The sequence below is a fragment of the Monodelphis domestica genome, chromosome 4 (assembly GCF_027887165.1).
Source record: "Monodelphis domestica isolate mMonDom1 chromosome 4, mMonDom1.pri, whole genome shotgun sequence".
Lineage (NCBI taxonomy): Eukaryota > Metazoa > Chordata > Mammalia > Didelphimorphia > Didelphidae > Monodelphis > Monodelphis domestica.
The window spans coordinates 379,848,496-379,865,629 of NC_077230.1; the positions used below are offsets into that span (position 1 = coordinate 379,848,496).

At 41.3% G+C, this 17,134-nt stretch overlaps 1 protein-coding gene across 4 annotated transcripts in view; it reads right to left on the reverse strand.

The window, feature by feature from the left end:
- The window catches only part of DHDDS (dehydrodolichyl diphosphate synthase subunit), a 38,976-nt gene that overhangs the window by 14,152 nt on the left and 7,690 nt on the right, over positions 1-17,134 (reverse strand). For 3 of the 4 annotated variants that reach the window (XM_056795481.1, XM_001363502.4, XM_056795480.1), the window contains exons 3-7: positions 15,950-16,066; positions 14,616-14,758; positions 11,908-12,024; positions 10,608-10,709; positions 6,908-7,022 (exon numbers count right to left, since the gene is read on the reverse strand). In XM_056795481.1, coding sequence (XP_056651459.1) covers positions 6,908-7,022; positions 10,608-10,709; positions 11,908-12,024; positions 14,616-14,758; positions 15,950-16,066 — 594 coding nt within the window. The remainder of the gene's footprint in view (positions 1-6,907; positions 7,023-10,607; positions 10,710-11,907; positions 12,025-14,615; positions 14,759-15,949; positions 16,067-17,134) is intronic. The other variant, XM_007491369.3, reaches the window with a different exon arrangement.

A 17,134-nucleotide genomic window follows, 5' to 3' on the forward strand; every position in this document is an offset into this window, starting at 1 on the left:
CAATTCCTCATTTCTAAAAATGAGGAACTGACTTCACCTGAATCAGTGATCCCAGGACCACCATGAAGCAGTGTTGACTTTAGTCCTTGTAACTTCAGCTGTATTCCCCAACAAATCATTGGAAGAGAAGAACAGGACTCTCCCAATGTGGATTAAAGAGGGAGAGACAGAAAAGATGATTGGTTATACAACCTAACCTTACCCTTAGTTTCTAGTTATTCTTTTTTTTTTTAACTTATCTTCTGTCATAGTATCAATTCTAAGACAGAAGAGTGGCCAGGGCTAGGCAATCAGAGTTGAGTGGCTTGCTCAGGGTCACACTGCTAGGAAGTATCTGAGGTCATATCTGATTCCAGGCCTTCTTGACTCCAGGGCTGGCCCTCTTTTTACTGAGCCACCTAATTGCTCCCAAAGTCACTCTTAAAGAGGTTATCCTAAACTGAAAATAGTGTCGAGGATATGGGCTAGACCAGTGATGGTGAACCTATGAAACAGGTGCCAAAGATGGCACAGAGAATGCTCTCTGTGGGCACTTAGCCCCCCTCCCCCAGGTTTGTTACTAGAAAGGCAGAGGGACTTCAGTGCAGCTGCTCTTCTCCCCCTCTCTATTGCACCTGACATTATTTTGCACACACACCCCTCTGCCCAGCAGCTAATGGGAGTGATTCCTCCCTCTCCTGTGTGGGGTGGGGAAGCACGGTGTACCCAGCATGTAGGGAGGGGGAGGGACCTAGTACTCTTTCCCTAAAAGGTTCACTATCCTTGATCTAGACAGAGTTAAGTGTGATAATTACTTTCCTTGAATAGTCTGTTTTTATAAATGCAGCCTAAAAGAATATTCCTCTCAGTAGCCAAGAGAAATTAGGGATTATTTCTTTGAAGTGCCCTCTTCTCAATAGGTCCACATCTCCTCATTCTTAAAAAACCTTCACTTGACACAACCATTTACACTACTGGTAGAATTTTCTCCTTGGCTAAATTCCTTAATTGTCTACAGTAGGTGCCTCAACTTCCTCTCCTCTAACTTGATTCTAAAACTTCTATAATCTGGCCTTTGAAACTTTCTCTGAAACTGCTGTCTCCTATGACCAGTGATTACTTAATTGCAAAATCTAATGGCCTATTCTTAATCCTCATCCTTCTTAATCTCTCTATAACCTCTGACTGACCTTGTCCATCATCCTCTCCTCTTGGATATTCTCTCCTCTACAGATTTTCTCCCTCTTAGTTTTTTGCCTACCTGTCTACTGTTCCTGAGTTTCCTTTGCTAAATCCTCATCTAAGGAGCAGCCACTCACCCAAAACTCTCTTCCGGGCTCTTTTCTCCCTCTATACTATATACTATCTTACTTAAAAATTTTTTTTTCACAAATGATTTATTTATATTATGGTTCTTCTAATATCCTAATTCATCAATACTTAAGCTCCCTAGACTCCAACTACTGCCAATACTTGGGAGCTGCTGAAATCATCAGGGCAAAGCAGGCATCTTGGATATGGACTACACTATTGGAAATTAACATAAATCAAACCCACTTGTGGTTCTGGGTGAAGCTAGAACAGACAGAATATAAACAATCCATTCTCTCTGGACTAGTCATTCTGCATCTCCTATCATAGAATGCTTGTTAAGCTTCTTAATAATAATAGTAACAACATTAATAATAAGAATCATAATTACTTACATTTACAACATTATACTTAAAGGTTTATAATTATCATTATTTCTATGTTGATTCCTACAGCTATATATCCTGACCTACCAAGCTCTTGGAATCTGCCTTTTGTATAACTTCAATTGAGTATCTTGTAGCCCTTTCAACTTTTTGCAATAGTACTTTTTAAAAATTATATTTTTATATTGAATTTTTTTCAATTACATGTAGAAACAAGTTTTGACTATTGTTTTCTGACATTTTTTCAATTCAGATTAACTCCGTCCTTCTCTCTTCCCTATCTCTCTGAGGCAGGAAATAGTCTGAAGTAGGTTATATCAGTGCTTTCATGTAGTACATATTTCTGTATTCCTCATGGCGTGTCTGAAAAAACATATCATATATGCAATAAAAAACTCACAAAAGAAATAAGTGAAGGATGGTCTGCTTTGATCTGCAACCAGATTCCACCTCATCAACTTTTGCTTGGACTATTGCAATAACTTTCTAATCTGTCTCCTTGCCTCAGCCTTCTTTATTTCTGTTCTTCCATTTGCCTTTCAAAATGATTTTTTTAAAGCACAAGTCTGACCAGGATTCGACCACTAATTAGCAAAACCTATTCCTCTGGTTCCAACATCCAGGACCATACAGTTTAATATGTAATCCAGATGCCACTGGATGTACAAATGATTTTTGCATGTTGTTAATGAGGAAAAAATGGTCACAGACGTTTGAGAATGGGGACAGGATTACTGGTAGTGGTAGTGTTGAGGGGAAGAGGTGTTGCCAGTATAAATTACAGAAAGCAGAGAAGATATTAAGGCTATTAAAAAATTCATAATAGTTAAAAAAACAACCCTTACCTTCTGTCTTAGAATTGACACTAAGTACCTGCTGCAAGACATAAGAATGGGAATGGCTAGGGAATAGTGGGGAGGCGGGATTTTGTTAAGTGACTTGCCCAGGATCATATAGTTAGGGAGTACTTGAGGCCAAATTTAAACCCAGGACCTCCTGTCTCTAGGTTTGGCTCTCAATCCACTGAGCCACCTATCTGCCTCTGCCTCATAATGTTTTAAATAAATAGAATCCAACCTCTCACCCAGCTTCCCTCTGTGGGATCCCTGTAGGGCAGACCAGTATTCAGTCTTGGTTGGAACATGTTTATTGACAACTGGAACAGAGTGAGAAGACCTGGTTTTAGCCATGGCTTGGCCACACACTACACCTAGGTGACCTTCCAGTTGTAAAATGAAGGTAGAGAAATGTGAAGTGTTTAAGTTATTGTTGAGCATTACAGAAGATAACATATTTAGAGCTAAAAGGGACCACACAGCCCATCTGGTTCAAACTCATTTTAAAGAGGAGGGCCCTGAACCAAGAGGGACTCGCCAGCCTCCGACCTGAATGGCTCCATTAGAACATCCCCTTCACCAGATGCTGCCTCAGAGTCCCAGGGCAGCCTAGCAGAGCTAGCACTGGCCCTGGAAGCAGCAGACATGGGTTGAAGTTCTACCTCTCATGCTTATAAGGAGTGTCAATTTGGACAAATCCCTAGCACTCTGGGACTGTAGAGACTTCATCCATAAAATTGGATTGGTTGGAGTAAGTGACTTTTCCTGAGCAAATCTGGAATTCCCCAGCAGGCAGTTCAATGTATCTTTTTAAATGTGTAAAACCTGGGACAGTTAGGTGGCTCAGTGGACAGAAAGCTGTGAAGATTAAAATTAACTCTCCCCTGATTGAGAAGATTATAATTGTAACCCCTGCCTATTTTTAGAACACCCTACTTAAAGTTGACTGGGAAGATCTGCCCATTTTTTAGATCTAATCACCAAAAGTATAAACATCCCACTTAATCATTAAGTGGGAGGTCTGTGACCCACATGTGCAGTAATGGATGACAAATCAGAATCGACTGACTGCCTCCTGGGTAGTCCTAAGCAAGGATTTAGACTATGATTTGTCCAAGTAAAAAGTGGAGAAAGGCACAGGAAGTGACGCAAAAGAAATATCTTTAAAAGGAGTGGTCACTTCCTGTGAGAAAGCAACTGGCACTTCATTCTTTGGAGTGGAGGCTGAAGGATTAATCTGCTGACTGGACCTGAGACCCTGTTCCTGATGAGACTGTTGGACTGACATGTGTCAAGTAAAAGAGCTGACTCCTTTCCTGGATATTTTCTAAAGAAACTAGGCTCAGGAGAGACCAGCCTCTTGAGAGAGTTTTTCCTCAGGACCTCGGCTTTGCTTAGGCCAGCTAAGAACCAACTCTTCTTGCCTGGGCCAGAAGTAAATTACTTAGTGCTTAGACTAGATATCTTACCCTATCCTCTGATTTTTCTTACTACACTCTTTCTACATTTTGTAAATCAATTGTAAATCAATCTCTTTGGAATTATAAATTCCTGGCGACCACACTCTTAAATAATCCAGTCCAACACTTTTAAAATTAACCTCCTTTCCCCCTTACAAAGCTAATCCTGGAGGAGGTCCTGGGTTCAAATCTGACCTCAGACATTTCCTACTGTGACTTTGGGCAAGCTGTGTGACTTTAAACCCTTGCAGAAACAAGATAACAAGAACAAGCTTGTTCTCTCTTTCATACTGTGACTGGGCCCCTTCCCCAAAATTTCTGATAGATATCCTCAGTTCATACAACTTATTCTTCCTGAAATTTGTCTAATGTTTTCAACACACTCCAATTCATCAATGTGGCCTCTCTTTGAAAATCTAGTACCCAGAGCTTAACACATAGAAGGAAGATGATGGGATCAGCACCTCCCTAAATCTAGATTCAATATCAATCTGGTTCCTAATGTCAAATCATATGCTCTGGGAGCAGGGCAGCACAGTAGAGCGCCATCTTAACATGCTAACGTGAGCAAGTCACTCAGTCTCTTGGTGTCCTGGGCAACTCTCTGAGGCCATAAAGATCAGCTGCCAAACTGCATTGTTAGAGGGAGTTCCCACACAAGGAAATCCAGGCTGGATAAGAAAGCTTAAACAAAGAAAAAATGTCAATCCAGTTTATACTTATGCAGCCACTTGGCAGGCACATCTGTACACACTTGGCTCCTCTAACTCTCCAGCTCAGGAGTACTAACAAGGAGAAGGGAATGAGATGAATTCTGGGTTGGTATTTGAAGAATGTCTTTTCTAACTCATTGCATCAGGGTTCAATCACTACTTCAGAGACTTGCCTTCACAAAGTTTATAGACTAAAGGGATGAATAAGACAAGGAAATGCCCATAAAACACATTCCCAAAATGATTTCTCCTTGTCAAGCTCAACCCCTCTAGATGTGTACTTCCCATCTTCTCCAGCAGTCTGTTTCCTCAATCATGTCTCATCAAGTGTTCTCTCTGTCCACTGCTTCCTTTCCTACCACCTGCAAACATGCCTCACTCTCCCTTTCTCAAGTAAACTCCTTGGAAAAAATCTCTGCCCTTTCTGCCTCCACTTGCTTCCTTCACTTACTCCTCAGGCCTTTGTGATATGGCTTCCAAACTCACCTCTCAGCTGCAACAATAAACTACATCAGTTCAGGCAGCTGAGTAGCACAGTAGATAGAGAGCCAGGCCTGAGGACAAGAGGTCTTGGGTTCAAATCTGGCCTCAGATACTTCCTAGCTATGTGACCCTGGGCAAGTCACTCAACCCCAATCGCCCAGCTATTGCTGCTCTTCTGTCTTAGAATTGATACTGAGTATTGATACTAAGAGAAGGTAAGGATTAAAAAAAAAATACATCAGTTCCTATTAACTTCCTGTAATAACCAAATCTGAAGGTCTTTTCCCAGGTCTAATCCTTTTGGAGTTATCTGCTATATTTAGTATCAGTGACCATCCTCTTCTCCTAGATGCTCTCCCTTCTCTGGAATTTTGTGATATTAGTCTCTCCTGCCCCTCCTCCTCATCTGACTGTGCTTTCTTATTTTCCTTTGATGATTGCTCACCTATTTATTGCTTCTGAAGTGTGGGGACTCCATAAGACTCTGTCCTAGGCTTTCTCTTCTCCCTCTACATTCTCATCAGTTTCCCCTGATTTAACTATCTACTCTATGTAGATGATTCCCAGATCTCCATATCCAAATCCAGTCTCTCTCCTAATCCTCCTTGCCTATGTCCCAAGTCACCACTTCCCTAACTGGGCATTGCAAATGGAATGCCCCATACTTAAAATACAACAAATCACAAATTAAACTCCTTATCTTTTCCCCAAACCTTCCCTCTTCCAAACTTCCCATTTCTGTCCAAGGCACCACTATCCATCCAGTTTCCCAAGTTAATCATCTCAGCATTCTACTGGACCCTTTATTCTCTCCCCTATCTTCACATATCCAATTGGTTGTACTTTCATAACATGCTCTTATATCCAGCCCCTTCTCTCCACTTTTTTTTAGACCTTTATTACCTTGACTAGATTCTTGTAAATTAGTTTGTTAATAATAGCCTCCCTGTCTGAAGTTTCTCCCCATTCCTGTCCATCTTACAAAGAGATGCCAGAGTACTTTTCCTTAAGCATAGATCTAACCACACTCCCATACTCAACCAACTTGAATGTGTATATAGCTTCTAGGATAAAATATAAACTCCTCTATTTAGCTTTTAAAATCCTACACAATCTGATCTTACCCTGTCTTTCCAATCTCAATGGACATTACTCCTAAGTTTAATAAACTGAGTGACTCAATTTCCCCAATTGTAAAAAAAAGTACTTTGGTACTTAAGAATTAGGGATTTAAAAAATATTTCAAAAAGCAAAACAGCACCTACTTTTGGAAGGATGTTAACAAACTGAAGTACATTCAGAGAAAGGGAACCAGGATGATGAGGAAATTCAAAAGCAACATCACATGAGGTTTAGCTAAAAACTGAGAATGTCTAGCCTAGTGAAGACTTGGTAATTTTTGAGTAATTTCAAAATTTGAGTAATTAAGATTTCAAATTAATTAAAAATTAATTAAGAATAATTAAAATTTCAAAATTTGAGTAATTAAAAGGTAATATCCTTCTGGCTCCAATTCTGCAGCCATCTGAGCTTCTCTATATGATTCCACCTGGTAGGTGGAGAGAAAGAATGAAGTTATGAGAGGAAGAACATTCTCTGGATCCCTTAGTTTCTTCCTTATAAGCTCAAGTCCAAGTGGCATGTATCCTTGGAATGACTGACTTCTCTAGTCATTTATACCAGGATGTTCCCTGCCACCTGTCTGTTTCTGGTCAGAGATGTAGCTGAAGGATACCTACCTGCCAGAGCAAGAAGTCACTCAGTCTCACTTCCCCAGAAGTCCGTATCAAAATATCCGGATTGGGGGAGTTGTTGGTGTAAAGACACTTATCAAGCAGAGATTCTGACACATCACTAAGATGGGGAAAACAAACAGATGCACATTCTGTTTTAATAGACCTGGGCATGGAAAAATCTACAACAGTTGGTACTAAGAGAACATTTCAAATAAGCAATAAGGTGACCAGCCCTCCCAGATTTGGTGATAGACTTTCATACTTCCCCCTGCTGACCATTCCAAGTAGGCACCCAAGAAGAAAGAAATCAGCAACTTTATTGCCTCTCTGGCACAAATCTTTTCTCCACCAAGGAACTCAATAGTAGATTCCAACATTCAGTCACTCTAGCTCCTAGAATCATTTTGGCTTCTTGATCTCCAGAAATTAAAAAAAAAAATTCTACTGGTACTGTTAGAGATTCAGAGGACAAAATCCTTTGATTCTTCCTTCATTAATGGTAACATGTAATCTCTGCCCCCCCCCAACTACCCCTGAATAGGGAAATCAACTACACTATTTTGGGGGGAAGGAAACATGTATTACTTAAACTATGAGCCAGGCACTGTGCTATAAATGTCATCTCATTTGATCTTTGCAACATCCCTAGGAGGTAGGTGCTATTATTTTACAGCTGAGGATACTGAGACAAACAAAGGTTTAATGATTTGCCCAGGGTCACAAAGCTGGATTTGAACTTGGGTCTCCAGGTTCAGTGCTTAGTCACTGTGATACCAGCTGCTCTTGGTAGAGCTTTGGTTCCCAGTCAATAGCTCTTGTGATGGAGCTTCTCAGTAGAGCCATCCAGAGGCCAGAAGACTGAGTTGGGTCATTATTCTGACATTTACTAGTTAGTTGGCTATAGGTGAGCTTCCCTTACCTCTTTCTGCTTTCTCATTTGTCAGGTGAGGATAATCATACACATACAATCTAACACCCAGCACTGGGGATGGAAGTGCTTTGTATCCAGAAAACTACTGTATTCAAAGAGCTAGTATTATTAGCAGCTAAAAGATGAAAGTTACTACTTAGATTTTCCTTCCAACAGTGGCTAAGGTTGGGATTTCCTCGATATGTTATTCAATCTGTTCTGGCAACATGATCTGGTACAAAGGGATCAGGGCTAGCAGTCAGGAGACTTAGGCCCTGGGTATGGCCATGCTATGTGATCTGTAAAATGGGAAGACTTACTGTCTTGCTGATTGCAATCAATGGATAGTTAAAACCCAAGGTCAAAGTAGTCCTAGGATAGACATTATGAAGGGAAAAAGGAAAAACCTAAGCAGGGAAGTGCTCAAAATAATGGGAATGCATCAACTCCACATGGAACATTCCTAGGAGTAACCTATACCTATCGTGTGATTTGGAAATCCCTATGATTAGGATAGTTCCATTGATGCCATTAGGAAAGTGTCAACTTCAAATATTACCACTGTAAAACAGCAGTCACATGGGAAAAAGCTATTGAAATGGAAAAGTCTAAGAGAGAGAAATATTGCAATTGTCAGTTATTAGGCTGGTTTTCCAGGAACCTGGATGCCAGAGAAGGGAAACCCTGGCAATGAAAATTCTAGAAACTGAAAAAGTTTCACTCTCTTTTTGTCTTGAGTAATAATAAATTGGTCTGTTGGTACAAAATTAGTCTTGTGTAAAAGGCACACACAATGAGGGGCTGTTTCCTTAGAATTTAATCGAGTCAGTTGACTTGTCCCACAGATTGTTTCCTTATCTGTAAAATAAAGGAGAAGGTATGATCTAGCAAAAAAAACAAAATGGATTTGGGAGAGGCCTGAATTAGAATCTGAACTCTGATTTTTCTTTTTGGTTTGGAGTCCCTAACTTTGCCCAGGTAGGAAGCCCAGCAGCCACTCTCAGCTCAACCCCACTCTGACAGAAACCCTAATCACCTGTTTTGGACCTGGATCAGGATTTTTCTCCTCAAACAACCTGGAAATCAAGTGTTCCTGAGGCTCACTGTCCTGGTGTGACATGTGGTGCAAGTCTTGGTGTAAACATTAAAGTTTAGCCTGACAACCACCCAGAACTCTCTGCTCAGGGGATCCATCAGTGTTAGCCTGCCCCAGCAGCAGGACTATAGGCTTGCCACATCACACCAGGCCCCAAGCTCTGAACCTCAGGTTGCATAACCTTTCCAAGCCAGTTTTCTTACTTATTAATTGGGAAGATTCATATTCAAAATATCTGCTTTGAAACTTTGCTCTGAGAAAGGCATCTTACAGAGATGGAAAGCAATATACATGTGTGAGTTATTATGATTATTAATTTTAAATGGTTCACTTAGATTTAAAATATTAAATAAAGATGAGCTTTTTGGACAGGGAAGAGTACTCCATAGAATACTGCATTTCCAGGGTCTCAAAATGAAAGTCCTATTATTGTAGAAACTGTCTACAAGAGTTCTTTTTTTAACTCTTAACCTTCTGTCTTAGTATTAATTCTAAGACAGAAGAGTGGCAAGGGTTAGGCAATTGAGGTTAAATGACTTCCCAGGATCACATAGCTAGGAAGTGTCTGAGGCTAAATTTAAACCCAGGACCTCCTATCTCCAGGCCTGGTGCTCTATCCACTGTGCTACCTAGAGTTCTTATCAGTTAAAAAATCCCGGTTAGGAAACTTGTGGCTGGCCAGGTTCTTGCTATAAGAAGTAAGGCTGGCTTCTGTATTCCATCCATATTCCTGATTTCCTAGGCTGATAGCATTTGTCAGTTTCCCCAGCTAAGCAGAGCCTTGAGAGGTCTGAATTGTTTTCATTCTAAAAGCCCTGGAAGTGGCTTTTAGTGGAAGAAAACTCCAGTTTCTGTTTCTCTAACACAAACTTTGCCCACAGCACTGCTGTAGGTCTTTAACAGAGAGCAAGTAAGTGCATTAGTTATAATTCTATTACTGACTTTAATTAGTAATCACACTGACTGATCAAGCTCCTTTTAGTTAGAAAAAAGTTCTGGCCCATACAGCAGGCAGGCCAATAGGAAATGTAATCATTTGTTTTGTTTTTAGTCAGATACCTGAATCCTGCTTGAGGTCTGCTAGCAACAAAAAAGAAGCAGCCCATTCCCTCTGCACACCACATTCCTGTGTCAAGTCTAGGAAAGGGATGGACAATCTGGGATGACAGAAGCAGGTAATGTTTTTGAATCTAAACTCAGACTTCCAGAGACTTCTCAGTGTCTGTGTGGTGGTGGTAGTGGGTCACCAAAAGGCATGAGGAGGCAATCTCTCCACCAAACCTTGCCTCTGGCTTAAGCAACTGTTCAGAGGATACCTGTTAACCTGACTCTTTCATCATAGCTAGCTTTAAAGTGTGGTTCTTGTGGTTTGGCTAGCAATGAGGACTATGGGGAACAGAAAAATCTTGAAGCAGATAGTATAGAAAGCTCAACATAGAAGCTGTGCCTGTGACTGATTCAGAGTTGGAACCAAGATGGGGATCACCCTGAACCTTCTCTTGTACTACCTTATCCTGGCAAGCTGTATGTTGCCAGCCCTTAAACTTAAGAGCCTGGCCTGGTGCTCTCCAGTCCTGCCAACATGAGGGGAAGAGAGGCCTGGAAGACTGGAATGTCTCCTAGCATAGACTTCCCAACCTCAAATCATTAGTGTTGGGGCAGCCAAGTCAACCAGTCTGTTAGGTTACCAGGGCTACCTGGGATCCAGTAAACCTTGCTCCACTCCCCATGCCATTTCTTTCACAGCATTGCTGATTTCATGTCTTGATGTATAGGCAAAGCAGACATTCAGGAAGCACCTGTAAAGGAGAAGAACAAAACAAAATCACTAAGGAATCAGGGGAGGTGGGAAGTGGGGGTGGAGCAGAACCTAGTACACAGCAATCTATAAGGGGCTCTTGTCAACTCTGAAAAATGTCCAGGTCTCAGTAGCTAGACTCTGTTCATTCCCAAGATAAAAAGAAAGGGAAGTCTCAAAATTCTAAACCAGACTTTAATTGTCTTCTGGTAACTTTGGAGATCTAACCGTGGTAGCAAAGGAAAGGGACAGGGGATGTAGAATGGAAGCCTGTGATAAACTGAACCCCATCTTTCTAGTTTCCTTAACTTTGAACTTTGGAGATTCAAACTGGGTCTTTGCTAAGGCTTGTGCAAATGTCATCATTCTCACTATGACTAAGGGCTCAGATACATCTGGATATGGAGAAATTAGGAACAGGGGAACATGCCTGGTTTCAGTGGATTTGTCTAACATAAGTCATTCTTATCCGAAGTAGCATGTTATATAGTAGAACACTGGACTGGGAAGTCCAGAGAAGCTGGGATGAATCCTTAGTCTACCACTTCCTAAGCTATGTGACTTTGAGCAAATTGCTTTATTTCTCTGGGCTTTTTGTTACTTTGCCTATAAAATGAGAAGATGGGCCCCTTCCTAACATCCCATGATTCTATGACCCTGTCCCAGTTTTTAATCCTGAGATTGCTCCCCAGTGTTGACACACACCTGGGTACCAACTCTTTCACTTTGGTTGGTATACTCTCTGGGTATTGGAATGTAAATTGTTATAGCATAAACAAAGCAGAATTGGGGAAACAAATTTTATGCAAAAAAAAAAAGCCAAACAAATAATTTTTTTATTATCCAAACACTGTTCCCTTCTAAATCTGCAGAGTTAGTTAGAACTTTCTGACTTCAAATTAGGACCGGGGTGAGAAATGGATCACAAAGAGGATCAGTCTTTGGAGTAGAACCTACTGTCTTTCCTCCTTCCTTCTCTCATAATGAAATAGAATTTTTTACCACAATGAAAAGAGGACATAAAAAACATGGACCTGGCTATCCTTTTCTCATTCCCAAGATGAAAGGAGGGGAGCTTTGAACCCCCCAAATCCCATCTGGACTGTTTTTCAGTAACTTTAGAGGGGATCCTTCAGGGCTAGCCCTGGCAGAGGAGGAAAAGGATGGGGAGAACCTGGCTGGGAGCTAGTCCCCCTCACTTGCTGTAGTTGTGGGTGGCCTGCACAGCTTTTGCAATCAGCTCCTGGAGGTCAAGTGGCAATAGCTGAAGATCACCGAGGACTCGGATACACACCCCATGCTTCTCCAGCTTCTCCCTGTGCAGGAATCAAGTCACAAAAATTTATGATGCAATCAATGCTAAGCACTGGAGAGCCAAAGAAAAAGCGAAAACTATTCCTACCCTCAGAGATGACATACTTTGATACAGAAGATAGCAATGCCATCTGTTAGTCCACATGAGATACATAAGGAGTAGATGGAAGGTAACCTTAAAGGGGAAGGCACTAGCAGCTGCAGGGAAAAGGCCTCCCAGCAGGTGGCGCTTGAACTGTTTCTTGAAGGAAGCACCAGGGGATTTGGGACAGCTAGCCTTGAAAAGAGGATCTGGTGCTTACAGAATCTGCAGTCTGTTCCTAATTCACAGTTGCCCATGTGTGTAGGTGATACCTCTCATATTTTGAATTATAATTAGAGTATTGTATATTCACATGTGCCCATACTACACATCTGTATACATCCCTCTTGCTAGACTTGCTGCCTCCACTAAGGCAGCAGAAAACATTGGACTTGAATTATTCATGCTTCTTCCCTAGCAGTGCTGTGTACACAGTAGGCACTCCACTTTTTACCTCCCAATTCTTTCTCTCTCTTTTTAAAAATCTTTGCCTTCTATCTTGGAATCAGTACTGTGGTTAAAAGGCAGAAGAGCAGTAAGGTCTAGGCAGAGGAAGTTAAATGACTTGCCCAGGATCGCACAGCTAGGAAGTATCTGAGGTCACATTTGAACTCAGGACCTCCCATCTTTAGGCCTGGCTTTCAATCCACTGAGCCATCTAGCTGCTTTCCTCCCAATTCTCATGACTGCACATTTCTTCTTCTGTTCTCAGACAATTCCCTGCTGTTTAATGACCTTGAGTAAATCTTTCCTCCTCTCTGGGCCTCGGTAAACCTTACAGTCCCAAGGAAAATGTCTAGTCCCAGACAGCAGAATCTCATTTTCCTTTTATCTTTGTATTTCCAGAAGATAATATGGGGCCTTTAAACTTAGCAGAAGCTTAACAGGAGTCTGTAGGATTGAGACTGCAAGCTCCTCAAGAGTGGAGACCTTGTCAGGCTACTTTCAAACCTTTCCATGGACTTAGGCCCAGGGTTCCTGAACAGTGGGGAGCAACAGTGTGAACTGAACGTGATATAGAGAGCAACAGGAAAGAACACTGGGTACTAGGCTCTATGTCTTCCCAAAAAGGAGGAGAAAGAATAAATGAAAGACGTGGCTGTGAATCCCATCCCTGCCATTAACTAGTTGTGTGACTTTATGCAAATCATTAACCTAAGCCTCAGTTTCCTTATTTGCAACATAGGCAGGATATTTATAAAGTCATTTTCAACTGGTTGTCAAGGATCAAATGAAAGAATAAAAACTGAGCACTCTTCAAACCATAAGATACTTTATGTCAAATTATAACCTAAATAGCACTTCTCAAAGGATGAAGACCAATCTAAAAACAATGTTGTTTCCCTCATCATAGACACCACAGAAACATAAAACACAAGCAAGGCACCAGACAAACCCTTTTTTGCCTGGGTTATTAGGAAAGTTTTCAATTGAAGAGACTTGGCTGCCTTTTCTCAATGACTTACTGTGTTAAGGGTAGCCAATTAGATTAAGGTAAAGGATCAGGACTAATATGTCCAGTAAGGTCAAATAAATATTTTTTTTTCTGTTGTTGGGGGAGAGGAGAAAATGCTTCTCTAAAATGTTCATTGTTTTGAAAATGCTTTTCCATTTCCCTTTTTATGTGGTTGAAAGACCCTTATATTGTATCCACATTATAACTTTTTAGGTTGTTCAAATAATATAATCTTCCTTCCTTCCTTTCAACTTTTACGTTCTGTCTTTTAATACTAAGTATCAGTTCCAATGGAAAAGACCAGTAAGAGCTAGGCAACTGGGGTTAAGTGACTTACCCAGGGTATCTGAGGCTGCATTTGAACCCATTGCTCCCAAATCCAAGCATGGCTTTCTAACCACTGACCTACCTTGCTGCCCCTTATAATATTACTTTCAATGGACATCAACATAATCCATAACTAATATTTTTGGATGTGATTTCGAGGGTCAAACATTAAGCATTCAAGAGCTCCAAGTTGGCTTTCCCTGAAATATCTTTAAGTTCTTTGTTTATTCCAGTGGCACATGACCAATGGATTATTGCATGAGCCATGTGAGTCTAAGATACTAGAGCTGGTTTCCTCAAAAGCTTGTTTTAAGGTGCTTCCTTCTTATATCTACCTTGGCCTCTGGCCACAGACTTTCTGGGCACTCATGCTAGTCACTCTTCTTGCTTGGGAATGAAGAAACTTGGCTCTTACTGGTCACCTGGGGTTCTAAGCTTCAGAATCAGTCATTTTTCCCTGAGTTTCTTTCCTCAAGAGTGAAAGAGAAAGGCATTACTCAGGGCTTCTCTCATATTCTCTCCCTGAACCAAGTTTTTGCATAAAACTGTAGGGGAAGATTCACAATTACCATGCTAGTTGTTGGCACTAATTCCCCATGAATGAAGCCTTAAGGCCTTATGTCTTTCCCAGGACAAGTTGGGAGTAGGTACACAGGATCACTCCCACATACTCTCTAGGAGTCTGAGGACACATGGAATACTGCTGCCCCCTTCCAAAGACATCTTACTGTTCTTCCATCAAGCGAGTAAATTTCTGCCTGGCCAGCTCCATTAGCCCATCCACCTCATTCTTTGAGCGTTTGAAGTTCTCAATGCTGAAGGCATAGACAGTCACCTCTCGGATGCCCAGGTTCAAACACCAGCGCAGGGTCTAAGAAGGGACAAAGGGAAAGTGCTAGGGTCCCAGGGATGGGGGTGGGAGGAAGAAAACAGACACTTCATGCCCTGTCTTATAGTTACATGGGAACAGATAAAACCTGTGAAGATGACAGAAACAACAGAAACAATTTCACCAAAACAATAGGATTCTGCTGAGTTGTGGTCCCTGGATCCCTCATTAACTAACTATATAAAAGCAGGTAAATCACTTAATCTTTCTAGGACTAAATTTTTTAAAATCAGCATTAACTGTTCTGATCCTAGTTGGGGAAAGATTGCTGAGTTAAGATCTGTTCTCAATTATATACTCTTATATCTGAGAATAAAGTCAGTGTCAGAAGATAAAATGCTGAAGATGCTTAGAGGTTAAAGGGGAACAACAAGCCATTCAAGGCAAACAGATGAAAGAACAAAACTTCCCCTAAACCAAAGCATCTTGAACCTTTTAACAGCTCCAGTGAAAGGTAGACATGCCCTTTGCTATCTCTACAGCAGCCACTCTAAGTAGCATCCCACAGGTGGTTTGGAACAAAGGACAAATCTGAGTCCTTTACACAGGCAGACATTGAAGCTAATCAAAAATTTGGGAGGCCAATGAGCAGTTTTAGGAAGAAGAATATTCAGATAATTATCTTGATGGCCTTTGCAGGTTGTCCACCATTCAGGGAGATGGGCTCACATAATCATGGCTCTTTATACAATCATACTCAAGAACCATTCATTCAATAACTAGAAGCTATTGATGACACAGTGGATGAAGCACCAGGAGTCAGGGGGATCTGGGTTCAAATCCAGATTCAGCCACTTACTAGCTAGATGTAGGATTCTGAGTAGGCTACTTAAATACTACCTATCCTCAGTCTCCTTATGTCTAAAATTGTGGTGGGGAGAAGTGTCATAACAGAAATCTCCCCATAAGGTTATTGTAAGGATCAGATGAGATAATCTCTGAAAAATATATGACACAGGTTCTGGCATCTGGCATACAGTACGCACTTAATAAGTGCTTATTCCTCTCCCCCTCCCTTCTCTTCCCCTTCTACCTTTACCTGAGCAGAGAAGCCTCTGTAGCAAAGCATGGACCATGTCACCCCAAAGACTAAGGTAATCCTAAGAACTAAGTGTTAAACATTCTGATGTGAACCTCAGTACACAAGCATTGCCCAGGGGCACTGCCTCCCACCTCAGCCAATTTATCGAAGCCCTGCGAATGGCCCTCCTGTCGTTCCACCTGGCACTTCTGGGCGTAGCGTCGGTTCCCATCCATGATGAATGCAATGTGTTTGGGCATCGGGCCTGCCTATGGGGGCAAGAGATAAATCATGTGCAGGAGAGGAGGAGAGAAGTTAGGAAGGAGAATCATCATCTCAAAGCTAGCAGGGATTGGCCTGTATGAAAGGAAGGCTGTTATCAGCCTAAGAATTCAGGCAACCCCCTCATCTACTCCCACATTGCCTACTGGGGTGACATGGAAAAATATTCTGGAGGTAGAAGCAGGAGAACCAAGACTAGCTTCTCTCTTTCCTTTATCAAAAGTTCTCCTTACTATCAAAAACTTAAGAGTGAAAATCCCATATTGCCTACTATGACCAATTCAGTAGAATCTAAGCCTGTTTTCCATTCTGTCTTTTTACTTTTCTGCTTGGCATGGTGCCCTGTTTTCTTTTCCTCATATCCATTTATTTATTTAAGCATTCTTTTTTTTTTCATTGAGAAGGTAAGAAATATGATATCAATTATACATGTAAAGTCATTTGCATAGTGCCTTGTATATAATAGACTTAATAAACAATTCTTGGATTTGAAACCTTAACTTCTCTCTTCTACTAGTTGGTGGGTTCTTTAGCTGCTCTCTCCAGTATTCCTTGAACTCAGCTTCTCATTACTTCTCCATATGGCCTCTCAACACTAACCAAACCAATCTGTTTACTGACACTAGAATGTTACTATGTGGGATCCCAAACTTTTTTGCAAAAAACTGTTTTTTCCATTTCTTTAAATGCCAAAGCCTTGAGATAATAACTGGGAGGGTAGGAGCATAGGGAAAGAAGAGGAAACAGAAAGGGTTGTGATGGTAACGTTTACAAGCAGTTGAGTTATAGATTTAGAGCTTGAAGGAACCTTCAAGTCCAACTCCTTCATTTTAAAAATAAGGAAAGTGGCCTCTGATGAGTGGCAAAATGGCGGCTGGGAGGCTTTCCTTGGCTGCTGAGAGGTTGCAGTGATTTGGTGTTAGCAGGAGGTGACTCTGCCAGCTGAGACAAAAAAGAATGATGCCATCATAGATGAGTAACTGGCCCTTAATTCCCCATCATCATCAAGATGAGGAAACCAAGACCCAGAAACATCAATCGATTTGCCCAAGAGT